Source organism: Pipra filicauda, unplaced genomic scaffold (genome assembly GCF_003945595.2).
Source record: "Pipra filicauda isolate LSUMZ 115617 unplaced genomic scaffold, ASM394559v2 scaffold722_size180822_pilon, whole genome shotgun sequence".
Lineage (NCBI taxonomy): Eukaryota > Metazoa > Chordata > Aves > Passeriformes > Pipridae > Pipra > Pipra filicauda.
In genome coordinates this window covers 1-24995 of record NW_024104890.1, presented here as the reverse complement: position 1 = coordinate 24995, position 24995 = coordinate 1, and the positions used below count along the sequence as shown (strand labels likewise).

Here is a 24995-nt window from a genome sequence, read left to right as displayed (position 1 = left end):
GAATAATTGTTATTTGGTGGATTCCTGGCTCTGCCCTTTCCTCCCAGCACTCCAGGAGAGGATAAATATCCTTTGGTGGATTCCTGGCTCTGCCCTTTCCTCCCAGCACTCCAGGAGAGGATAAATATCCTTTGGTAGATTCCTGGCTCTGTCCTTTCCTCCCAGCACTCCAGGAAAGGATAAATGTCCTTTGGTGGATTCCTGGCTCTGTCCTTTCTTCCCACCATTCCAAGAAGGGCTAGAGTTGTCATTTGGTGGATTCCATGTTGTGTCCTTTTCCTCCCAAGCACTCCAGGAAAGGATAAATGTCCTTTGGTGGATTCCTGGCTCTGTCCTTTCCTCCCAGCACTTCAGGAAAGAATAATTGCTATTTGGTGGATTCCTGGCTCTGCCCTTTCCTCCCAGCACTCCAGGAAAGGATAAATGTCCTTTGGTGGATTCCTGGCTCCTGTGCAATATCCTGCAAAACCTTATCCTGCCTTCTGGTTTCCTCTTTGGGGAGGAAGAGGGATTTTAACTGTTCTGGTTGAACCTGTATCATTTCAGTCTGATACATATTTAGCAAACAGCGTGAATTATGAAATTTCTACCTAGTTTTTAAAGTTTATAAATATGTAATACTTCAAGGTTATAAATTCTGGTACTAAATTGGTTCAGGATGGATCACCTGTCCCTTTTCCATCATGGAGATGCCCTGAGAGCACAGCAGAGTCACTGTGTGCTCACAGTGACCTTAAATTCTTTTTTTTAATGAGAAAATTAAATACCAGACAAATTTGAAACTGGAAAAGGGTTTTCAAGGCAAAAAAGACTTGGGAGGTTAGGATTAGGTTTGTAGTCCACCCCAAATTCCAGTCCCTCTTGCAAAGCCAGGCTGACAGGAGGTTGTTACTCTGAGAATCCACCACCTGATTTTTATCCTTGGTCATGAACTTCATCAAATTGAGATGAAACCCTGCGTTTTCCGTGGAAAACCAGCCCTGAGTGATGTCCTTGTGTGTTGCCCTGCAGGTGGTGGTGGTGCAGGCCATCAGTGCCCTGTGCCAGAAGTACCCTCGGAAGCACAGCGTCATGATGACCTTCCTGTCCAACATGCTCAGGGATGATGTACGTGGGGCACCTGGAGAGGGGGGCACTGGGGGGCTCTGGTTTGGGGGGTGAAGGGTCTCCTGGGTCAGATGTGGATCCTGGAAAGTGCAGGGACTGAAGGGTCTCCTCTGTCAGATGTGGATCCTGGAAAGTGCAGGGGCTGAAGGGTCTCCTCCCAAATGTGGATCCTGGAAAGTGCAGGGACTGAAGGGTCTCCTGTGTGGGATGTGGATCCTGGAAAGTGCAGAGACTGAATCCTCCCAAATGTGGATCCTGGAAAGTGCAGGGACTGAAGGGTCTCCTGTGTGGGATGTGGATCCTGGAAAGTGCAGAGACTGAATCCTCTCAGATGTGGATCCTGGAAAGTGCAGGGGCTGAAGGGTCTCCTCCCAAATGTGGATCCTGGAAAGTGCAGGGACTGAAGAGTCTCCTCTGTCAGATGTGCCATGGAAAGTGCAGGGACTGAAGGGTCTCCTGTGTGGGATGTGGATCCTGGAAAGTGCAGGGACTGAAGGATCTCCTGTGTCAGATGTGGATGATGGAAAGTGCAGGGACTGAAGGGTCTCCTCTCAGATGTGGATCCTGGAAAGTGCAGGGACTGAAGGGTGTTCTCTGTGGGATGTGGATGATGGAAAGTGCAGGGACTGAAGGGTCTCCTCTGTCAGATGTGGATCCTGGAAAGTGCAGGGACTGAAGGGTCTCCTCCCAAATGTGGATCCTGGAAAGTGCAGGGACTGAAGGGTCTCCTGTGTGGGATGTGGATCCTGGAAAGTGCAGGGACTGAAGGGTCTCCTCTCAGATGTGGATCCTGGAAAGTTCAGGGACTGAAGGGTCTCCTCCCAAATGTGGATCCTGGAAAGTGCAGGGGCTGAAGGGTCTCCTCCCAAATGTGGATCCTGGAAAGTGCAGGGACTGAAGGGTCTTCTGTGTCAGATGTGCCATGGAAAGTGCAGGGGCTGAAGGGTCTCCTGTGTCAGATGTGCCATGGAAAGTGCAGGGACTGAAGGGTCTCCTGTGTGGGATGTGGATCCTGGAAAGTGCAGGGACTGAAGAGTCTCTTCCCAGATGTGGATCCTGGAAAGTGCAGGGGCTGAAGGGTCTCCTCTGTCAGATGTGGATCCTGGAAAGTGCAGGGACTGAAGGGTCTCCATCCAAATGTGGATCCTGGAAAGTGCAGGGGCTGAAGGGTCTCCATCCAAATGTGGATCCTGGAAAGTGCAGGGACTGAAGAGTCTCTTCCCAAATGTGGATCCTGGAAAGTGCAGGGACTGAAGGGTCTCCTGTGTGGGATGTGGATGATGGAAAGTGCAGGGACTGAATGGTCTCCTCCCAGTTGTGGATCCTGGAAAGTGCAGGGAGACCCTGCAGACAAGGTAGAGTTGCAAAATGGATGCTTTATTGAGGGGTGTCGGAGTTTACAGGGTTTTTAAAGGATTTTGCAAATTGGTTTTTTTTAAGGATTTTACAGAATTTTTAAACGATTTTATGGAATTTTTTTTAAAGGATTTTACAGAATTTTTTAAGGATTTTAGAGAACAGAAGTATTTTACAGACTAGAAGTATCTTACAGAATATTTTACAGACTTGAAGCGTTTTACAGCATGAAATATTTTGCAGGATATTTTACAGAATTTTTTAAGGGTTTTACAGAATTTTTAAAATATTTTATGGGGTTTTTTAAAGGATTTTACAGATTTATTTTTTTTAAGGATTTTACAGAATTTTTGAACGATTTTATGGAATTTTTTTAAAGATTTTACAGGATTTTTAAAGGATTTTGTGATTTTTTTTTTTAAGGATTTTACAGAATTTTAAAACGATTTTATGGAATTTTTTTAAAAGATTTTACAGGATTTTTAAAGGATTTTGCTAATTGTTTTTTTTTTTTAAGGATTTTACAGAATTTGTAAACAATTTTATGGAACTTTTTTAAAAGATTTTACAGAATTTTTAAAGGGTTTTGCGAATTGATTTTTTTAAGGATTTTACAGAATTTTTAAACTATTTTATGGAATTTTTTTTAAAGGATTTTACAGAATTTTTTAAGGATTTTAGAGAATAGAAGTATTTTACAGACTAGAAATGTCTTACAGAATATTTTACGGACTTTTTTTAAGGGTTTTACAGAATTTTTAAAGCATTTTATGGATTTTTTTTTTAAGGATTTTACAGATTTTTTTTTTAAAGGATTTTACAGGATTTTTAAAGGATTTTACGTGGGTTTTTTTTAAGGATTTTACGTGGGTTTTTTTTAAGGATTCTACAGAATATTTTTAAGGATTTGGCAGAAATTTTAAGGATTCTACAGAATTTCTTAAGGATTTTAGAGAATTTTTTTTAAGGATTTTACAGATTTTTTTTTTTAAGGGTTTTACAGAATTTTTAAAGGATTTTATGGAATTTTTTTTTTTAAGAATTTTACAGGGTTTTTTAAGGATTTTATGGAATTTTTAAACGATCTTATGGAATTTTTTTTTAAGGGCTTCACAGAATTTTTTAAAGGATTTTAGAGAATTTTTTTTTTAAGGGCTTCACAGAATTTTTTAAAGGATTTTAAAGGAGTGAGTGAATGGAGGCTGCCTCCTCTCTGCAGCTTCTCCAGACAATCTGCAGGAAAGCAGGGGAGTGGACAAACCTGGACATGCCCAGGGAATACAAATTCTGGGGAAGCACACAATGTGTATATATATAATATGTATATACATATATATATGTATATATATAATATGTGTATATATATAATATGTATATACATATATATGTGTATATATATAATATGTATATACATATATATGTGTATATATATAATATGTATATACATATATATATGTATATATATAATATGTATATATATATATGTATATATATAATATGTATATATATATATAATGTGTATATACATAATAACTGTGAAGTCTGTATCATAAAGTCTTTTCAATCACTGTATATCTTTTTCTACTTGTGGAATTTTCCCCGTTCCGATTCCTGGTCCTTCACCGTTGGGTCACTGCCCTTGGTTTTTCCCCCTGTGGTGGGGGGGAAACAGTTTTTCCCCTGCAGTTACAAAATGGTAAAACCCCAGGGGGTGGTGACCCTTGGAGTTTTGAGGTTTTACCCAAAATATAAACATTGAAATAGAGAATGAAATGAAATATTAGACATTTAGCTATGAAGGTGTGACTTTGCAAAATGTAAAACTGCTTAAAAGTCTCTGCCCAAACTTAAAAAGCTTAGAGAATAGGGAAAAGCTTTTTAGCACAGTAGAGTAGGGTGTATAACCTGAAACTGTTTGAAATGATAAAACTTTAGGTAACTACTCTATAATGGTGAGAATAGGAGGTAAAACTAGATGTCTGTTTAGATAAGACAGGCTGCAAAAAGAGCGTGTGTAAAGATAATTTTGAGCTTGCTACTTTCAAACTGTATAAAAGGCTCTGTTATTTCTTGGCTCGGGGGAGTGCTCTGGGGAGAACACCTGCCCCCTTTTGCATTCCCCGGCCGTAATAAAAGTGCTTTTCAGATTGGCAGAGGTTTCTTTGAGTCAGTGTCACAAGCAGAACGGAAGAGGAGGTTGTCGTGGAGAGAGGTGGCCACATGGAAACCGTCTCACACCGGGTTGAGATGTGGGAGGGGGTTTGGAGTAGGGAATTGCCCAGGTGGCCAAGAAGGCCAATGGGATCTTGTCCTGTATCAAAAATAGCGTGGCCAGCAGGAGCAGGGGGGTGATCCTTCCCCTGTGCTCTGCGCTGGTGAGGCCACACCTTGAGTGTTGTGTTCAGCTCTGGGCCCCTCAGTTCAGAAAGGACATGGAGGGGCTGGAGCGGGTCCAGAGAAGAGCAACAAGGCTGGGGAAGGGACTGGAGCATAAGTGCTACGGGGAGAGGCTGAGGGAGCTGGGGTTGTTCAGCCTGGAGAAGAGGAGGCTCAGAGGTGACCTCATCACCGTCTATAACTACCTGAAGGGAAGTTCCAGCCAGGTGGGGGTTGGTCTCTCCTCTCAGGCACTCAGCAATAGGACAAGGGGGCACGGGCTTAAGCTCCGCCAGGGGAGATTTAAGTTGGATATCAGGAGAAAATTCTTTACAGAGAGAGTGATCAGGCATTGGAATGGGCTGCCCAGGGAGGTGGTGGATTCACCATCCCTGGAGATTTTTAAACGCAGATCGGACGTGGCCCTGAGTGCCATGATCTAGTCAATGGACTGGATTTGGACCAAGGGTTGGACTCGATGATCTCGGAGGACTTTTCCAACCCAATCGATTCCATGATTCTATGATTCTATTCTGTGAATTAAGATTTTGGGGTTCTCAAAGCGTGCCACCCCCTTCCCCCAGGGCGGCTTCGAGTACAAGAGGGCCATCGTGGACTGCATCATCGGCATCATCGAGGAGAACCCCGAGAGCAAGGAGGCCGGGCTGGCCCACCTGTGCGAGTTCATCGAGGACTGCGAGCACACCGTGCTGGCCACCAAGATCCTGCACCTGCTGGGCAAGGAGGGGCCGCGCACGCCCGCCCCCTCCAAGTACATCCGCTTCATCTTCAACAGGGTGGTGCTGGAGAACGAGGCCGTCCGGGCCGGTGAGTGGCCACCCCGCTTGGCAATTCCCGCCTGGAATTTGGGGGCTGGGAATGTGGGAGGGCGATGGTTGTCGGCGCGAGGCCACTCCTGGTTTACGGGATTTTTGTAAGGATTTTACAGAATTTTTAAAGGATTTTATGGATTTTTTTTTTTTTTTAAAGAATTTTATAGGGGTTTTTTTTAAGGATTTTACAGAATTTTTAAAGGATTTTATGGATTTCTTTTAAGAATTTTATAGTTTTTTTTTTTTAAGGGTTTTACAGAATTTTTAAACGATTTCATGGATTTTTTTTTTTAAGAATTTTATAGGGATTTTTTTTAAGGATTTTACAGAATCTTTAAATGATTTTACAGCATTTTTAAAGGATTTTATGGATTTTTTTTTTTTAAGAATTTTTTAGGGGTTTTTTTTAAGAATTTTACAGAATTTTTAAACGATTTTATGGAATTTTTTTAAGGATTTTATGGATTTTTTTTTAATGTTTTAGAGGATTTTGTAAGGATTTTACAGAATTTTTTAAGGATTTTACAGAATATTTTTAAGGATTTTACGGAATTTTTAAAGGATTTTATGGATTTTTTTTAAGAATTTTATAGTTGTTTTTTTTTTTTTGTAAGGATTTTACAGAATTTTTAAAGGATTTTATGGATTTTTAAGGATTTTTTAGAATATTTTAAGGATTTTACAGATTTTTTAAACCATTTTTTTTTTTAAGGATTTTATGGAATTTTTTTAAACGTTTTTACGGATTTTTTTTTAAGGATTTTTATGGAATTTTTAAAGGATTTTATGGAATTTTTTTAAGGATTTTACAGAATATTTTTAAGGATTTTACGGAATTTTTAAAGGATTTTACAGATTTTTTTTTTTTAAGGATTTAACAGAATATTTTTAAGGATTTTACAGAATTTTTTTAAGGGTTTTACAGAATATTTTAAACGATTTCATGGATTTTTTTTTTTTAAGAATTTTATAGGAGTTTTTTTTAATGATTTTACAGAATCTTTAAACGATTTTATGGAATTTTTAAAGGATTTTAGGGGTTTTTCTTTTAAGGATTTTATGGATTTTTTTTTAAAGAATTTTGTAGGGGTTTTTTTAAGGATTTTACAGAATTTTTAAAGGATTTTATGGTTTTTTTTTTTAAGAATTTTATAGGGGTTTTTTTTAAGGATTTTACAGAATTTTTAAAGGATTTTATGGATATTTTTTTAAAGGATTTAACAGAATATTTCTAAGGATTTTACGGAATTTTTTTAAGGGTTTTACAGACGTTTTAAAGGATTTTACAGATTTTTTTTTAAGGATTTTACAGAATCTTTAAACGATTTTACAGAATTTTTAAAGGATTTTAGGGAGTTTTTTTTTAAGGATTTTATGGAATTTTTTTTAAGGATTTTACGGAATTTTTTTAAGGGTTTTACCGAAGTTTTAAAGGATTTTATGGAGTTTTTTCTAAGGATTTTACAGATTTTTTTTTTTAAGGGATTTACAGAATTTTTTAAGGATTTCAGAGAATTTTTTTAAGGGTTTTACAGAATTTTTTAAAGGATTTTACTTTTTTTTTTTTTAAGGATTTTATGGTGGTTTTTTTAAGGATTTTACAGAATCTTTAAACGATTTTATGGAATTTTTTTTTAAGGATTTTACAGAAATTTTTTTAAGGGTTTTACAGAATTTTTAAAGCATTTTATGGATTTTTTTTTAAGGATTTTACAGATTTTTTTTTTAAGGGTTTTACAGAATTTTTTAAGGATTTTACAGAATATTTTTAGAGGATTTTACAGAATTTTTTTAAGGATTTTACAGAATTTTAAAAGGATTTTACGGATTTTTTTTAAGGATTTTACAGAATTTTATTAAGGATTTTACAGAATTTTTTTTAAGGATTTTACAGAATATTTTTAAGGATTTTACAGGGCTTTTTTTTAAGGATTTTACAGGATTTTTAAACGATTTTACGGATTTTTTTTTTAAGGATTTTACAGATTTTTTTTTAAGGATTTTGCAGAACATTTTTAAGGATTTGGCAGAAATTTTTTTAAGGATTTTACAGAATTTCTTAAGGATTTTAGAGAATTTTTTTTAAGGATTTTACAGATTTTTTTTTTAAGGGTTTTACAGAATTTTTAAAGGATTTTATGGAATTTTTTTAATGAATTTTACAGGGTTTTTTAAGGATTTTACAGATTTTTTTTTAAGGATTTTGCAGAATTTTCTAAAGGATTTTACAGAAATTTTTAAGGATTTTAGAGAATTTTTTTAAGGATTTTAGAGAATTTTTTAAGGATTTTATGGATTTTTTTTTTTAAGGATTTTACAGAATTTTTTAAGGATTTTACAGCCTAGAAGTATTTTACAGACTGGAAGTATTTTAGAGAAGTATTTGACAGAAGTATTTCAGGGAATATGTATTTCAGAGAACAGAAGTATTTTACAGAATAAATATTTTACAGGCTAGAAGTATTTTAAAGAATATTTTACAGAATGTATTTTACGGGATATTTTACAGAGTAGAAATATTTTACAGGCTAAAAGTATTTTACAACTGTATTTTACAGAATAATTTACAGACCAGAAGTATTTTAAAGAGTATTTTACAGAATATTTTACAGACAAGAAGTATTTTACAGAATGTATTTTACAGAATATTTTACAGAATATTTTACATACTAGAAGTATTTTAAAGAATATTTTACAGAATAGAAGTATTTTACAGAATGTATTTTACAGGATATTTTACAGAATATTTTACAGACTGGAAGTATTTTAAAGAATATTTTACAGAGTATTTTACAGAGTATTTTACAGAATATTTCACAGACTAGAAGTATTTTACAGAATGTATTTTACAGGATATTTTACAAAGTGGAAGTATTTTAAAGAATATTTTACAGAATATTTTACAGACTAGAAGTATTTTAAAGAATATTTTACAGGATATTTTACAGACTAGAAGTATTTTAAAGAGTATTTTACAGAATATTTTACAGACCAGAAGTATTTTAAAGAGTATTTTACAGAATATTTTACAGACTAGAAGTATTTTACAGAATGTATTTTATAGAATATTTCACAGGCTAAAGTGTTTTACAGAATATTTTACAGGATATTTTACAGACCAGAAGTATATTTTACAGAATGTATTTTACAGAATATTTCACAGACTAGAAGTATCTTAAAGAATATTTTACAGAATGTTTTACAGACTAAAAGTATTTTACAGAATATTTTACAGACAAGAAGTATTTTACAAAATGTATTTTACAGAATATTTTACAGAATATTTTACAAGCTAGAAGTATTTTAAAGAATATTTTTCAGGATATTTTACAGACTAGAAGTATTTTACAGAATGTATTTTACAGGATGTTTTACAGAATATTTTACAGACCAGAAGTATTTTAAAGAGTATTTTACAGAATATTTTACAGACTAGAAGTATTTTACATAATGTATTTTATAGAATATTTCACAGGCTAAAGTGTTTTACAGAATATTTTACAGGATATTTTACAGACCAGAAGTATATTTTACAGAATGTATTTTACAGAATATTTCACAGACTAGAAGTATCTTAAAGAATATTTTACAGAATGTTTTACAGACTAAAAGTATTTTACAGAATATTTTACAGACAAGAAGTATTTTACAAAATGTATTTTACAGAATATTTTACAAGCTAGAAGTATTTTAAAGAATATTTTTCAGGATATTTTACAGACTAGAAGTATTTTACAGAATGTATTTTACAGGATATTTTACAGAATATTTTACAGACTAGAAGTATTTTAAAGAATATTTTACAGAATGTATTTTACAGAATATTTCACAGACTAGAAGTATTTTACAGAAGGTATTTTACAGAATATTTTACAGAATATTTTACATACCAGAAGTATTTTGCAGAGTATTTTACAGGATATTTTACAGGCTAGAAGTATTTTAAAGAATATTTTACAGAATATTTTACAGACAAGAAGTATTTTACAGAATATTTTACAGAATATTTTAGAGGCTAGAAGTATTTTAAAGAATATTTTACAGGATATTTTACAGGCTAGAAGTAACATATCGTCTTCCAGGCCCTTCTTGGAGTGTCTCTTGAAGTTGAGAGGCAATTCCTGCTACTTCCCTGTTTTCTTGGGAATTCCCTCTTTCATTTTTCTGGGGTTTGTACTTCCCCAAACACCTCCCTCTTCCCTCCGGCTGTGGAATTCCTCCGGGCCGGCGCCGAGCTCGTGGTTGCTGAGGGGTTGTGTGGGAAAACCCCCGGATTTGTCACGTTCCCTGACACACAACTGAAAACACAGGAACAAATTTAGCCTCCCCCTCAACTCCAAAAGGTTTTATGGGGTGGGGTGGGAAGCTGGGAATCGGGAATTTTGGGTGTGACCCGAGCCCCCCTCCGGCATTCCCTGTTCTCTTCCCTGCTCTCTCTCCAGCCGCCGTCAGCGCCCTGGCAAAGTTTGGGGCCCAGAATGAGAATCTGCTTCCCAGTATCCTGGTGCTGCTGCAGAGGTGAGTTTTGGGGGGGCTGTGGGGGGGTGTGGGGGCGTGTGCTGAGCTGGGGGGGCACAACGGGAGCGGCGAGGCCGGAATTTGTCGATCCCGGCGGGGGAATTGGGAGGTGTCGGTTTTGCGCCTTCCCCGCGTGGCCGGAGGGAGCAGGAACTGCTGGGAACAGGCAGGGAAAAGATGGGATTGGTCGGGGAAGTGTGGGAGTGAGCTGGTCTGGAACATTCCTCGGTGGGTAACAAATCACGGAATCACAGAATGGTTTGATTGGAAGGGACCTTAAAGCCCATCCAGGGACACCTCCCACTATCCCAGGTCACTCCAGCCCGGCCTTGGACACTTCCAGGGATCCAGGGGCAGCCACAGCTTCTCTGGGAAATCCATCCCAGCCCCTCCCCACCCTCCCAGCCAGGAATTCCTTCCCAATATCCCATCCATCCCTGTCCTCTGGCTGTGGGAAGCCATTCCCTGTGTCCTGTCCCTCCAGGCCTTGTCCCCAGTCCCTCTCCAGCTCTCCTGGAGCCCCTTTAGGCCCTGCCAGGGGCTCTCAGCTCTCCCTGGAGCCTTCTCTTCTCCAGGGGAACCCCCTCAGCTCTCCCAGCCTGGCTCCAGAGCAGAGGGATCCAGTCCCAAAAGCTTCTGTTCATCCTCAGTTTTGGGTGGGAAGGGACTTTAAAGACCACCCAGTTCCAACCCTGACAGCTTCCACTCTCCCAGGTTGCTCTAGCCTGGCCTTGGACACTTCCAGGGATACAGAGGCAGCCACAGCTTCTCTGGGAAATCCATTCCAGCCCCTCCCCACCCTCCCACCCAGCAATTCCTTTCCAATATCCAACCTAAATCCCTTTTAGTTTAAAACTGTTCCCCTTTATCCTATCCCTCCCTGCCCACATAAAAACTCACTCTCCCTCTGCAGAGCTTCCCTACATGTGAACATTATTATTTTTTAGGCATCCTTTGAAGCAAGAAAATCTATTCCCAGTTTACTCATAAATAACTTCAGTGTTTGCCTGAGCAGCTCTGGGGTGTTCCCATTTCAGGGCTCTTGTTAGGAGATGATTTCATCTCGTTTTCCCGATGTTCCACTTGGGTTTAAGCCTCAAGTTAAACTTCAGCTCCTGCCTTTCAGATTTTTTGCTTCATTTGCAAATCCCAGAATCAGCTGGGTTGGAAGGGACCTCTGAGCTCATCCAGCCCAACCCTTGATCCAACCCCGCCGTGGTTCCCAGCCCATGGCACTGATGCCACATCCAGTCTGTCCTTAAACACCTCCAGGGACGGAGAATCCCCCCCTTCCCTGGGCAGCCCATTCCAATGGCTGAGCACCCTCTCTGCAAAGAAATTCTTCCTGATATCCAACCTAAACCTCCCCTGGCACAGCTGAAGACCGAGCCCTCTTGTCTTGCTGATGGTTGCCTGGGAAAAGAGCCCAACCCCCCCCGGCTCCCCCCTCCTGGCAGGGAGTTGCAGAGAGTGAGGAGGTCTCCCCTGAGCCTCCTCCTCTCCAGGCTGAGCCCCCCCAGCTCCCTCAGCCTCTCCTCCCAGCACTTGGGCTCCAGTCCCTTCCCCAGCCTCGCTGCTCTTCTCTGCCCCTGCTCCAGCCCCTCCAGGGCCTTCCTGAGCTCAGGGCCCAGAGCTGGACACAGCACTCCAGGGGTGGCCTCCCCAGCGCCCAGCCCAGGGGCACAAGCCCTGCCCTGCTCCTGCTGCCACACTCTTCCTCAGCCAGCCCAGCAGCCCTTGGCCCTCTTGCCCCCCTGGCCACACTCGGGCTCCTCTTCAGCTCCCTGCCCAGCCCAACTCCCAGCTCCCTTCCTGCCTGGCTGCTCTCCAGCCCCTCTGGCCCAGCCTGCAGCTGCAGGGGCTTCTTGTGGCCAAAGGGCAGGACCCGGCCCTTGGCCTTGGGGAACCTCAGCCCCTTGCAATCAGCCCCTGGATCCAGCCTGGCCAGGGCCCTCTGCAGAGCCCTCCTGCCTTCCAGCACATCAACACTCCCCCAGCTTGGGGGCACCTGGAATGTGCTGATGGTTCCCTCCATCCCCTCCTCCAGATCCTCAATAAAGACATTAAACAGGACTGGGCCCAGCACTGATCCCTGGGGACACCACTGGCCGCCAACGCACTGAGGGAGCTCTGAGTGTTGTTCCAATATCAAGTCCAGCCTTTCCAGTGCCACTTTAAGCTCAGCTCTGGGCTCTCCTGGGCTGAGCCTTGCCCTGCTGTCCCCCCAAATCCAGGTGCATGATGGACAGCGACGACGAGGTGCGGGACAGAGCCACCTTCTACCTGAACGTGCTGCAGCAGAGGCAGCTGGCCCTGAACGCCGCCTACATCTTCAACGGTCAGTGAGAGGGACAAAACACTTCTGAGCTCTTCTTTCACGGGTTAATTCTGGTTTTAGCCCTTGCTGAGATCGGCAGAGTCAGCCAAGTGTGGTGTGGATTGGCTGGGAAACGGGGGCCGGAGTCTGAGCTGGGCTTTTCTCACTGACTGGGCCTTCACCTGGGACGGGTTTCTTGACCTTTGCTCCGTCTTTTTTCCGTGACAAAACAAGGAGAACACGTCTTGCTGCCAGCCTTGGCTGTGAAATTGCTTTACTGTCTCTAACTGAAAGTTCATGGGAGCAGAGTGACACGTTTGAGATCCTCTCCGCGTGACTTTGCTCGAGGCAAATGTTTACCCTTGCCAGCTTTGTGTCACCTCCAGAGCAGGTTGTTTTATCCTGCCCGGTGTCTCCAAGTGCTCTGTGTGTGTTTGTCACCGGGAAAAGAGCCTTTATCACCCCTGTGGGCCCGTTCCTGCTCTTCACACCCAGTTTTCCTGCTTTTTTTGCCTCGCAGGGTTGACAGTGTCCGTCCCTGGGATGGAGAAGGCCCTGCACCAATACACCCTGGAGCCCTCGGACAAACCCTTCGACATGAAAACAGTCCCTCTGGCCACGGCCCCGATCTTCGAGCAGAAAGCAGGTACCACTTTAGGCTGGGCTTAGGCGGGGTGTAGGCCCAGCTCAGAGCCTTCAGGGCGTTGTTGTTCTCCTGATCTCGTTGTCAGAGGCAAGTCTGTGCATAAGCAGGGTTTATTAGTTCACAGCCTTTGGAAGAACTCCCTTCCAGAAGTGCTGAGTCACTTCCCTGGCTTTCTTCCATGTCCTTTTGCACAACTCCTTTTGCATTCTGACTTTGCACAGTGTTTTAAGAAAAGCTTTGTGGCTTTTTTTTTTCTTCTCCCCCCCCCCCCCCCTTTTCCTCCTCCTTCTGGTTTTTTACCGGGCTAAAATGTGGGTTATTTCTCTCCATAAAATCCAATATTTCCTCACAAAAATAAATTAAAAAAGGATATTTCAGTGTGAGAGAGGACCTGGGCTGGAAGTGGTTTGCAGCAGGACATGTGGGAATCCAACAGGTTAAGGAATTTTTGGTGGAGATATGGCAGAGTTTTGGTGTAGTTGAGAGCACAAAGCCTTTGTTTTTTCTCCCCAGAGATTGCCCTGGTGACCAACAAACCCGAGAAAGTGGCTCCTTCACGCCAGGATATATTTCAAGGTAGGAGAAGAGCAGTGAGTTTCCAGAACTTTCCGACAGGAGAGCTGGAGAGGGACTGGGGACAAGGCATGGAGAGACAGGACACAGGGAATGGCTTCCCAGTGCCAGAGGGCAGGGATAGGTGGGATATTGGGAAGGAATTGCTGGCTGGGAGGGTGGGGAGGGGCTGGGATGGATTTCCCAGAGAAGCTGTGGCTGCCCCTGGATCCCTGGAAGTGTCCAAGGTCAGGTTGGAGCAACCTGGGCTAGTGGGAGGTGTCCCTGCCCATGGAACTGGATGATCCTTCATTTCCCTTCCCACCCAAACCACTCTGTGATTCCAGGGTCCAGCTTTTTCCAACCTCCAGCTCACACAACCCTTGCTCTCCTCTCTCCATTTCCCCAGGAGCCCTTGGGGGGCTCTTCCTACCCCAGGAGAGTTCAGGAAGCTGTTCCCACCCCCAGGAGGGTTCAGGAAGCTCTTCCCACCCCCAGGAGCCCTCAGGGAGCTCTTCCCACCCCACTCACTCCCAGAGGAGGGCCTGGAGGGACAGCACACAGGGAATGGCTTCCCATGCCACAGGGCGGGGTTAGATGGGATATTGGGAAGGAATTGCTGGCTGGGAGGGTGGGGAGGGGCTGGAATGGATTTCCCAGAGAAGCTGTGGCTGCCCCTGGATCCCTGGAAGTGTCCAAGGCCAGGCTGGAGCAACCTGGGATAGTGGGAGGTGTCCCTGCCTTCAGTTCCCCTCCAACCCAAACCATTCCTTGATCCTGTGAAGCCTTGGGATGATCCCCACCGGTGGGAGCAGTGGACAATCCCATCCTTAACCTTCATCTCCTCCCTCCCCAGAACAACTGGCAGCCATCCCAGAATTCCAGAGCCTGGGTCCTCTGTTCTGGTGCTCCGAGCCCGTCCAGCTCACGGAAGCAGAGACCGAGTACTTCGTGCGCTGCGTCAAACACGTCTTCCCGAACCACATCGTCTTCCAGGTGAGGGATCTCCCTGGCTTTTCCCGGGATGGGAGGGAGCTGGGGGGTGGCTGCTGCCTGCCAGGGGAGCGTTTTCAGGGAATAACCCTCCACGGGGAATGTTTTTGTCCTGTGCTCTGCCGCAGTTCGACTGCACCAACACGCTCAACGACCAGCTCCTGGAGAGGGTCACGGTGCAGGTGGAGCCGTCGGACGCCTACGACGTGCTCTGCTGCATCCCAGCTCCCAGCCTGGCCTACAACCAGCCTGGGATGTGCTACACCCTGGTCAGGATCCCCCAGGACGACCCCACTGCAGGTACCCCTTGGGAGGGATCATCTGTGCACAAAATCCCTCAAAGGAAAGGTTTGGAGAACACCCAAGCGTTTGGGGTTTGGCATCCCGGGATTCTCACAGGGTTTTGGGTAGAACCCAAGTGTGTGTGCAAAGGATTTTAAACATTGAGTGGTGTTGGGTGGTTAAAACTGGGATTTAAAGGAGATTTGAGAGGGTGCAGGTGGTGGAAACTGGAATTGAGTACCTGGAATCAAGGCGAGGAGCACATGAACATTTGGGGATGGTAAAGATCAGAACCAGTCAAAGGAAAATACAAACACTAAAAAATAATGCAAATCATAAAAGTATTAGTAGTCTAGGACTCTATATAACTGGCCAGTGGAATTATTCCTCTCTTTAGTGAATTAGAATCAACTGTGAAATGTAGGAATGGGATTTTCCTGGCCACGAGACTTCCCTTTCTCTCTTTTATCCCTCACCACTGGATCTGCAGTGGGTTTAACATGACTCAGCTCGTCAGTGCAGTGGTTGTTGCTTTAATAGCAGGCAAGATTAGGACTAATCAGAATTCCCTGAACTCTGCATCGCGCTCCACTTGGCTGAAATCCTGGTGGAATCCCTCCTGGATCCCACTGGGAATCAGGGTGCTTGTTATCCCACAGCCCTTTGGCCTTCCCCTTAAAATCAGCATATTTCTGATGGATACTCATTCCAGTCTCTGGGGTTTTTTTTGGGAAGGGAGGGCTCTGGCACTGATTATCCCAGATTTCTCTCTCTGCTTCCCAGTGTCCTGCACCTTCAGCTGCACCATGAAGTTCACGGTGCGGGACTGCGACCCCAACACGGGGGTGCCAGAGGAGGATGGCTACGAGGATGAGTACGTGGTGAGTCCAGGCTCTGCTTCCTTCTTTTCCCCTTGCCATTAGTTGGGAATACACATGGGATGGTTTCCTTTCGGACCTTGGAGTCGCTCGGAGGGAAGGATGTTCCTGCCTGGAGCGCCAAAATACTCCCCAACTTGTCGTTTTGGAGCCTTCCCCAAAAATTGACTTCTGCCCTGTGGAGACAGGATTGGTGGGGGCAGGCAGGGAAAAAAAGGAAGGAATGATTTCCACTGTTTGTTTTCACAGTCAGTCTTTCCACCCCAGGCTTTTGCACTTCTGTTTATCATGGAAATATAAGTCAGGTGTTAGGAAGTGTTGGGAGAAGAGAAGGATCCAGGAAAACCTTGGAGCCCCTTGCAGGGCCTAAAGGGGCTCCAGGAGAGCTGGAGAGGGACTGGGGACAAGGGATGGAGGGACAGGACACAGGGAATGGCTTCCCACTGCCAGAGGGCAGGGAGAGATGGGATATTGGGAAGGAATTGCTGGCTGGGAGGGTGGGGAGGGGCTGGAATAGAGTTCCCAGAGAAGCTGTGGCTGCCCCTGGATCCCTGGAAGTGTCTAAGGCCAGGTTGGATCAACCTGGGATAGTGGGAGGTGTCCCTGGATGGAACTGGATGATCCTTCAGTTCCCTTCCAACCCAGCCCAGTGTGATTCCATGGATCCTGAGGAAATCTCTCCTGGTGGATGCCCAGTGAGGGCTATAAAGGGCTTTAAGCCACCGAGTAATGACCTGATTTTCTCTTCTCTTTTAGTCCCTTCTGTGTGGATGTTTTTCATGTTTACAAATGACCAGAATAAACCCAGGTTTTCCCCATTTTTAGGAGCCGTTGTCACGTGCTTCTCCCAAAAATTCAAGCCAGGCACGGCAGAGCTGTCCTGGCAAAACGCCGCTGGATCTTTCCCTCCCCAGGGCGAGGCTCCTTTCCTGCCACTGCCCTGAAAATCTCCCTCCCTTTTCCCCTCAGCTGGAAGACTTGGAAGTGACCGTGTCCGACCACATCCAGAAGGTTTTAAAGCCCAACTTTGCAGCGGCCTGGGAAGAAGTGGGAGATGACTTTGAGAAGGAAGAGACCTTTGCCCTCAGTTCCATCAAAACCCTCGATGGTGAGACAGCCCCTCATTTGTTGGTGGTAAATCTGCCAGGCTGGGATATATATTTTTAGGGAATTAACCTGGAGGTAATTTCCTTTTTTCATCCCTGAATGCAGAAGCTGTCAACAACATCGTGAAGTTCCTGGGAATGCAGCCCTGTGAGAGGTCGGATAAAGTGCCGGAGAACAAGAATTCCCACACGCTCTACTTGGCTGGTGAGTGTTCCCTGCTGCTGGATCCCACGTTTCCACGTCCCCACAGATTTCTGCTAAAGGAAGGGAAATTATTTGGGAGGTTCTGCTCTTGTTTTGGGAGCTTTTGCTCTGTAGAAAAGAGGGGTTTTTTTCCCTGTGAAAGGCTGCAGTGAAGCAGTAAGTTGGATCCTGCTGTCTTGGATGTGCTCAGGCTGAGCTCTGTGTCTCTGGGAATGGAGGAATTCTGCCTGTGGAATCCTCTGGACTGAGAACTTCCAGAGCAGACACCCAAATAAATTCCCTGCCCGGGGTTATCTCAGAAGGGCAGTTCCAGGATCATCTCCTTCCCAAGGTCCTGTCACTAAAGACACTTCCTGGACTGCCCTGCAGCACCCACAGCTTCTTCTGGAATCAGGGAATCATTTGGGTTGGAAAAGCCCTCTGAGATCGTGGAGTCCAACCAGCCCCAGCAGTGCCAAGCCCACCATTGACCATGTCCCCAAGTGCCACATCCACAGGGATTTGAAATCCCTCCAGGGGTGGGGACTCCACCCTGTTCCAAGGCCTGACCACCCCTTCCATGAGGAAATTTTCCCTAATATCCAACCTGACCCTCCCCTGGCCCAGCCTGAGGCCGTTCCCTCTCCTCCTGTCCCTTCTTCCCTGGCAGCAGAGCCCGACCCCCCCCGGCTCCCCCCTCCTGGCAGGGACTTGCAGAGCCAGAAGGTCCCCCCTGAGCCTCCTTTGCTCCAGGATGAGCCCCTCCAGCTCCCCCAGGAGTTCTCCAGCCCCTTCCCAGCTCCCTTCCCTTCCCTGCCCACGCTCCAGCCCCTCCATGTCCTTCCTGAACCGAGGGACCAGGTCCCAGCACCGGGGCACAATCCCTTCCCTAGCCTTGCTGGCCACACTATTCCCAACACAATCCAGGTGCCAGTGGCCTCCTGCCCCACTGGGCACACCCAGGCCACTGTCACCAGCCCCCCCAGGGCCTTTCCCAGCTTCCCATCCCCTCTCCCCCCACCCTGGAGCTCCGCGGGGTCGGAGCGACCCGTCGGGGCAGTGACTCCTCTGCCTCGCTGTCGGCTGCTGGGTTAGGCCTGGCTCAGAGCCTCTCCTAAGCTGAGCCCTGCCTGTCTTTGCCCCCAGGTGTGTACAGGGGCGGCTGTGACGTGCTGGTGAGGGCCAGGCTGGCGCTGGGGGACGGGGTGACCATGCAGGTGACGGTGAGGAGCAAGGACGAGGCGGCCGTCGACGTCATCCTGGCGGCCGTGGGCTGAGGCCGAGCCGGGACCTGGCCCCTGGAGAGGCCTCTCTGTCCTTTTGCATGTGGGTTTTATTCCTCAAAAATCTGGGAAAATGTTTTCTACGAGGTCCCATTCTCGGTGGCTTGGCCGTTCCCACGTCCCCTTCCCTCCGTGCCACTCACACATTCCCACTTAATTTATGGGAAGAGAAAAGGGGGCGTGTGCAGGTGGGTGAGGTAAACGGGAGTCAGGCTTTTTTTTTTTTTTTTTGTTTGCCTTTTTTTTTTTTTTTTTTGTCCAAAATCGGTTTTTATTACCAGAAAATAACCCCTGGTTCGAGCGGCGGGGTTCCTACGAATCACTGTTAATAAAATAGAGATTTCTTGTTCTGGTTCTGCCTGGTTTTCAGCGCAGGAAAAGAAAAAAAAAAAACAAACCCGGCCCGTTTTGTTCAACAAAAAAAGCCCCTTATTCCCAAATTAAATTCCCAACATAGGCTGGTAAAAAAAACCACAGGGAAACCTGCAGGTTGACGGTGTCTTTGTGGTTCTTCCTGGCGGGAAAATCCATGTGCAAAAGAGATGGAACTTCATCTCCTGAGGCAGATTTATGTCAGGTAATTCCCAACACCGGTGCAGCCTGTACTGGGCTGGAATGGGAAACATCCCATAGCAAAAACTGGGAAGGGGAGGGGACGGAGGGACCTCTCTGCTGCTGAACTGGTGTTTCTTTACCAAGCCAGGGTGAGGAAGGAAGGAAGAAACACTGATTTAATGCCGAGTTCACCTCTAAATCCAGGGTTAGGCCGGTCCGGAGGGTGGGAGAGCTGTTGGCATCCCAGAACTCTTTGCTTTTCCCACACCTGCCTGATGTTTTCCCGGTGTTCCAAAGGATTTAACTGCCCGAGTGCAGCCCTGAGTTCAAAGTGTTGGCTCTGGGAGGTAAAGCCAAGGTTTTTTTCCTGCCCCCCAAAGCCTGACTGGGAAGCAGAGGGCGAGAACTGGAGCGGCAGCAGCTCAGAAGGAGTTGATGAAGTTGAGGTACGAGTTCAGGAATCCCGTGGGATCCTCCAGCTGGGGATAGTGGCTGATGTGGTCATCCAGCACGGACACTGTGGACATGGGAAGCAGCTTCCTGTGGGAAGAGTGGAGCAAGGTTAGTTAAGCTTAAGCTTAAGCACAGGACCAGCAGCAGGCTCAGCCCGGTGCCACCAGTGAGGAGGGCAGGGCTGGGATTCCACACAAAACATGGATTTGGGATCAAAAAAAGCCCCAGTTGGCCAGTCTTCCGAGTGCTGGATTTCCTCCAGGTTAGTTTGGAGGAGAAAATTCCCTCGGGGATTAAATCTTCCCTCTGTGGTTTTAAAATTTGTCACTGGTTTGACTGAAAATGGTGATTTTTAATTTTTTTGGTGCCTAAAAAAGGGAAACAGTTCCCAAACTGCACAAGGCTCTGACTTGGAGTCGCTTGGTTCCAGGTGGGAATTAAGAACAGCCTCTGTGAGAACGGGATTGCAGGGAAAGGCAGCCAAAATATCCCTTGGAATGAGGCCCCAGGGGCACATTCCCACTCAGTGGTGGGTGGGATCTTACCTGTAAAGCTGGAGAAATTCCGGGTGTGGATTCACAGGGTCCAGGGGGCCATAGATGAGATGCACTGGGAGAGAGAAGAACGAGGAATTTACGCCCAAGGACATCCCTAAATTTAGCCAAGGGCCAAATTCCCCCCTCACGTGGAGCTTGGGAAGCTTCCAATGGAGCCCTGAGCAATCCAGGGGCTCCAACAGCCTCCGGGTCCTGGTTGGAACTTCCCTGGAGCAGCACCTGGAATGAGCCGCTCAGGGAATGTTGCTGTGCTCAGTGGGATGAACTTCCCTTGCCAAGGTGTGGCTGAGCCTTGAGCTGGAAGTTTGGGATGTTCCCCCTGGATTGGAGCTCCATCATCATCACCGGGATGACGGGAAGCTCCGGCAAGGAGCGGAAGGGGACAGTTCCCACCGATCCCAAGCAGGAAAGGAAGGGATTCCAGGGATTCCTACTCACGTGGGACAGAGGTGGACACCAGAGCCCTGACCCAGCGGTCACTGTGCTGCTTCCTCTCGTTGATGTACTGCAAAACACTGAGGAGAAATCCCTGGTTACGGACATTCCAGGGGTGGCACAGCCTGGGATTTGCTCCCGGGGCCACAGATGGTGAGGGGGGATCTGCATCTCCCATGGATCTCCCTGGGACAGCAGCACCACAACAGCATCCCGGAGTTTAGTGACTTGGTTTTTCCAGGGGGAGAAAAGGAGAGAAGGACACACTGAACAGGGATGCTGGACTCACAGCCAAGAAATCCTCCTGAAAGCCCAAACTGGAGCAAACAGGACCTTCCCAAACTGGAGCAAACAGGACCTTCCCAAACTGGAGCAAACAGGACCTTCCCAAACTCCCAAACTAGAGCAAACGGGTCCTTCCCAAACTGGAGCAAACAGGACCTTCCAAAACCCCCAAACTGGAGGAAACAGGACCTTCCAAAACTCCCAAACTGGAGCAAACAGGACCTTCCCAAACTCCCCAAACTGGAGGAAACAGGTCCTTCCAAAACTCCCAAACTGGAGCAAACAGGACCTTCCAAAACTCCCAAACTGGAGCAAGCGGGTCCTTCCCAAACTCTCCAAACTGGAGCAAACAGGACCTTCCTAAACTTCCAAATTGGAGCAAACGGGTCCTTCCCAAACTCCCAAACTGGAGATTTGGCACTGGAACTTCTGGGAATGGCCAAGAAGATCAAGGTCATTCAAATCCAGAGGCAAAGCTCTCCTGGGACAATTCCAAGGGATCCGTTCACCTGCCACAGATTTATCTCCAGTCCTCGAACACCCCCCCCCAAATCCAAGCCCTTGACTTCCAAAGATGAAAAAATTCCCACATGGGATCACTGCAGGCTCAGATCCAATTCCAAACTTTATTTCCCTGCCCTGCATCATCCCAGTGGGAACTCCTGCTCCCACATCACACCCCAGCTCTTTTTTTGGGGATGAAGATGATCCCAGGCTCCAACAGAAGCAGCTGGAGGCTCTGGAGAGCCTGGATGAGCTCTGGGAATCTCGGAGCAGGTGTCCCAACTAATCCCCTGCAGGAATTCGTGGTGACCTACCTGTCCATGACGAGATTCCCGTCATTATTCCGCACCGCCGTCCACATATCCCAGAATTCCGCCTGGGAGGGTTGTGTGTGGGGCCCAAAAACTGCTCCAAGCCTGGGAAAAAAAGGGAGTTTGGAGAGGGCTTTTTTGGGGGAAAAATCCCTAAATCTGACTGTGCACCAAAGGCAGGGCTTGGGTGGGGTTTTGTTGCCTCTGGAATGTGGAATTCCAGTTCTTGTGGGAGAGAAGGAAAGCAGGGAAAAAGCCATGTGGTGGTTTATTATTAGCTCAGCCTGGAGGGGGAATGGCCTGGAAGGTCAAGGTTCAAATCCAGAAGAAAATCTCTCCTGGGATGGTGCCAGGGCATGCCCTCACCTGCCCCAACACCTGCTAATTCATGGAATCATGGAATGGTTTGGCTTGGAAAAGACCTTAAGGATCATCCAGTTCCACGGGCAGGGACACCTTCCACTATCCCAGGCTGCTCCAACCCGGCCTCGGAGACTTCCAGGGATCCAGGGGCAGCCACAGCTTCTCTGGGAAATCCATTCCAGCCCCTCCCCACCCTCCCAGCCAGGAATCCCTTCGAATTCCCGCTTCCCTGCTTGGCTCCCATCCCTGTGGACTGTTCCCAGCTCACCCTCTGGAGAAGAAGAAGAAGTTCATCAGGCGCAGGAGGAGGGGGGACAGCAAACCACCATCCTGGAGGAGCTGGGGAGATGGGAAAACAGGAGATGGGACACACGGATCAATCCTGTCTCCCTGGAGAGCTTTTCCCACAACTCCCTAACCCCGGAGATGCCCACAAGGTCTCCTGGTGGGACACCGGCGCTCCAAGGGGTGTTTATTTGGGATACTGGGAGTCAGGCCGGACAGAGAGGGGAGCAGCTCACCTTCTGGATGAACCTGGGGTGGTATGTTTCCTGAAAAATCCCTGGAAGGAGGCGGGAAAACAGAGCTGTAAATCCATAAGTGCTTTGCTCCCCACTTCCCGGTCCCTCCCCGTCCTCGTGGGGCCATGGAATGTGGGACAGGGAGCCAGGATTGGACTCCTAATCACGGCACCTTAATTGCGCTTCCCTTGGGATTCAGGCGAGGGAGGTGGGAAGGCCACCCTATGCCATGGATCCCAATCCCATGGATCCCCATCCCGCCTTTCCAGGAGATCCTCACCTCCGTTGGATAAGCAGAGGCTGTTGATCAGGATGCTCCCGGTTTTATTGTGCTCGTACCTGGGGACACCAGAGGAGAAGGTGGAACACATCCAGACCTCTCCAGGATCCAAGGAATGACCGCCCAGGAGGTCGCACGGACACTGCCGGGTCATCCCTGGATCCCTGCTGGGATTTGGATGGGTGGGACCCTCGGGAATGACACACCCTGAGAGCTCTCAGCCTTGGGAGGGACGAGGAAAAGGGGGATCCCACTGATTGCTGGGAATCATCTCCATGGGGACAACAAGAGGTGACAGGGGTTGGAATTGTCTCCATGGGAACAACAAAGGGTGCAGGGGTTGGAAGGGTTGGAATGGTGTCCATGGGGACAACAAGGAGTGCCAGGGGTTGGAATTGTCTCCATGGGAACAACAAGGAGTGCCAGGGGTTGGAATCACCTCCATGGGGACAAGGGATGCCAGGGGTTGGAATTGTCTCCATGGGGTGCCAGGGGTTGGAATGGTGTCCGTGGGAACAACAAGGGGTGCCAGGGGTTGGAATTGTCTCCATGGGGACAACAGGGAGTGCCAGGGGTTGGAATTGTGTCCATGGGGACAACAAGGAGTGCCAGGGGTTGGAATTGTCTCCATGAGGATAACAAGGAGTGCCAGGGGTTGGAATTGTCTCCATGGGGACAATAAGGGGTGTCAGGGGTTGGAATTGTGTCCATGGGGACAACAAGGAGTGCCAGGGGTTGGAATGGTGTCCATGGGGACAACAAGGAGTGCCAGGGGTTGGAATTGTCTCCATGGGGACAACAAGGAGTGCCAGGGGTTGGAATGGTTCTCCATGGCGTGTCAAGGGTTGGAATGGTGTCCACAGGGACAAGAAGGGGTGCCAGGGGTTGGAATGGTCTCCGTGGCGCGTCAAGGGTTGGAATGGTGTCCATGGGGTGCCAGGGGTTGGAATGACCTGTGGAGCAGCTCCTGGGCCACCGTGTCCCCGTAGTCGTGGGCCAGGAGGTTGATCCGGTGGCGCTGGAGGCCGAGGTGCCGCGCGAGCCCTTCCACGACGTTGGCCTGCTCGAAGATGGAATAGCGGTGGGGCCTCTGGAAAAGCGGGAGAGGGGCCCCGGTGAGAGCCTGAGCCCACAAATCCTGGGAGAAACCCCCAAATGGGATGGAAAGCAGGAGTTTGTGACCCTGGGTTGAGCAACGGAATGTCCTGGATCACCGGTGGTGTCCACACTGTCCGTGCTCCAAAGGGATCCAGGAATTCTTTGGGATCATCAAACCCAAGTGAGGCCCCACCACAAACCTCCCTCGTCCCTCCCACTGATCCCTGTTATCCTACGTCTCATCCCTTTTCCAGGTGTAAATGGGAGGGAAAACTGAGCTCCAAAGTGCCTGGATCTGGAGCTGGAAAGCATCCAGGAAAATCCTCCTCCCTGAGATACTCACGGGCTTGTCGCTGAAGCCAAATCCCAGGAAATCCAGGGCGATCACCCGGTGGAAGCGCTGGGTCAGCCCTTCCCAGATCTGGGAAGAGGGAGAAATCCATTAAAAAAGCATCCGGAAGGAGCAGCCAGGGATTGCTCCACCCTGGCAGCATCTTCCAGCTCCGGGAAAACAGCAGGAGCTCCGAATTTCCCAATAAACAGCTGGACCATCCCCAAAAATCCCAAACCCCTCCAGTAAATAGCTGTGGGTCTTTCCCAGCTTTGGGATGGAGCGTGGGAATGTGAGGAGAGCTTGGATCCCATGCGGGGTTGTTGGGAGAGGAAGAACAGGGCGGGTATCCCGGAGTGGGGCCTCCGGAAGGAATCGGGAATTCTCCTCTGGAGCGGGGCTGACTCACCCCCCTGGGATGTGCCCCCGGCTGCCCTCACCTTGCTCCAGTCGTAGCTGGAAGTCGGGAATCCGTGCAGCAGGATCACGACGTCGGAGCTTCCGACGGCGCCGCCCGAGTCTGCGGAGGGAATCAGCTTTTCCCACGGAATTCCCATGGAATTCCTACCTTCCAGGGCGGGCTTTGGGTCCCGCTCAACGGCACGGAGGTGCCTCTCCCCCCGCTCCCCAAAACCAGGGATGGGGTTGATTCCTTCCCACCACGACTTCCCAGTGGGAAACCCGAAGCAGCCGCGTGGTGGAATCCAGGGATTTATTCATCCCGAATTATTTGGAGCTGCCTCGGTGAGCAACTGCTGCTCTGGGAAAAAAGGGTTCCCGGGATCTCCTCCGTGCTGGGATCCATCGGAGGCTCTTGGGATCCTTCCCAACACCCCCGAGGGACAGGAATAGACATTCCCCAAGGTTTGGG

The 24995-nt window shown here is 47.2% G+C and overlaps 2 protein-coding genes across 4 annotated transcripts in view; one reads left to right on the top strand and one right to left on the bottom strand.

Moving 5' to 3' along the window:
• Positions 1–18512, top strand: part of COPG2 (COPI coat complex subunit gamma 2) — a 35791-nt gene extending 17279 nt beyond the window's left edge. For both annotated transcript variants that reach the window (XM_039389387.1, XM_027729371.2), the window contains 12 exons: positions 1012–1107; positions 5424–5667; positions 10115–10190; positions 12425–12528; positions 13028–13153; positions 13667–13729; positions 14562–14701; positions 14827–14998; positions 15764–15861; positions 16828–16966; positions 17071–17169; positions 18295–18512. In XM_039389387.1, the coding sequence (XP_039245321.1) occupies positions 1012–1107; positions 5424–5667; positions 10115–10190; positions 12425–12528; positions 13028–13153; positions 13667–13729; positions 14562–14701; positions 14827–14998; positions 15764–15861; positions 16828–16966; positions 17071–17169; positions 18295–18425 (1488 nt within the window). In that variant the 3' untranslated portion in view covers positions 18426–18512. The remainder of the gene's footprint in view (positions 1–1011; positions 1108–5423; positions 5668–10114; positions 10191–12424; positions 12529–13027; positions 13154–13666; positions 13730–14561; positions 14702–14826; positions 14999–15763; positions 15862–16827; positions 16967–17070; positions 17170–18294) is intronic.
• A 632-nt stretch (positions 18513–19144) lies between these two features.
• MEST lies at positions 19145–24976 on the bottom strand. 2 transcript variants are annotated; one of them, XM_039389388.1, is made up of 10 exons: positions 24565–24976; positions 24137–24214; positions 23649–23785; positions 22696–22754; positions 22416–22456; positions 22163–22233; positions 21535–21636; positions 20435–20511; positions 19985–20048; positions 19145–19526 (listed from the first exon to the last, which is right to left on the bottom strand). In XM_039389388.1, exons 1-10 carry the CDS (start codon positions 24679–24681, stop codon positions 19409–19411), a joined length of 864 nt encoding a protein of 287 aa, XP_039245322.1. In that variant the 5' UTR covers positions 24682–24976; the 3' UTR covers positions 19145–19408. The 2 variants fall into 2 exon arrangements, with proteins under 2 accessions (XP_039245322.1, XP_039245323.1); XM_039389389.1 differs by having other exon boundaries at positions 23649–23755.
• Between the last annotated feature and the right edge of the window lie 19 nt (positions 24977–24995).

What these genes read in the sequence shown, in the direction of transcription:
- MEST (XM_039389388.1), bottom strand. Translation starts at nt 24,681, where the DNA reads ATGGGAATTCCGTGGGAAAAGCTGATTCCCTCCGCAGACTCGGGCGGC. An exon ending in CCAGCTACGACTGGAGCAAG is followed by an intron (nt 24,215 to 24,564) that starts GTGAGGGCAGCC and finishes CCCTCTTCCCAG; the next exon opens with ATCTGGGAAGGGCTGACCCA. An exon ending in GCCCAGGAGCTGCTCCACAG is followed by an intron (nt 22,755 to 23,648) that starts GTCATTCCAACC and finishes TGGTGTCCCCAG; the next exon opens with GTACGAGCACAATAAAACCG.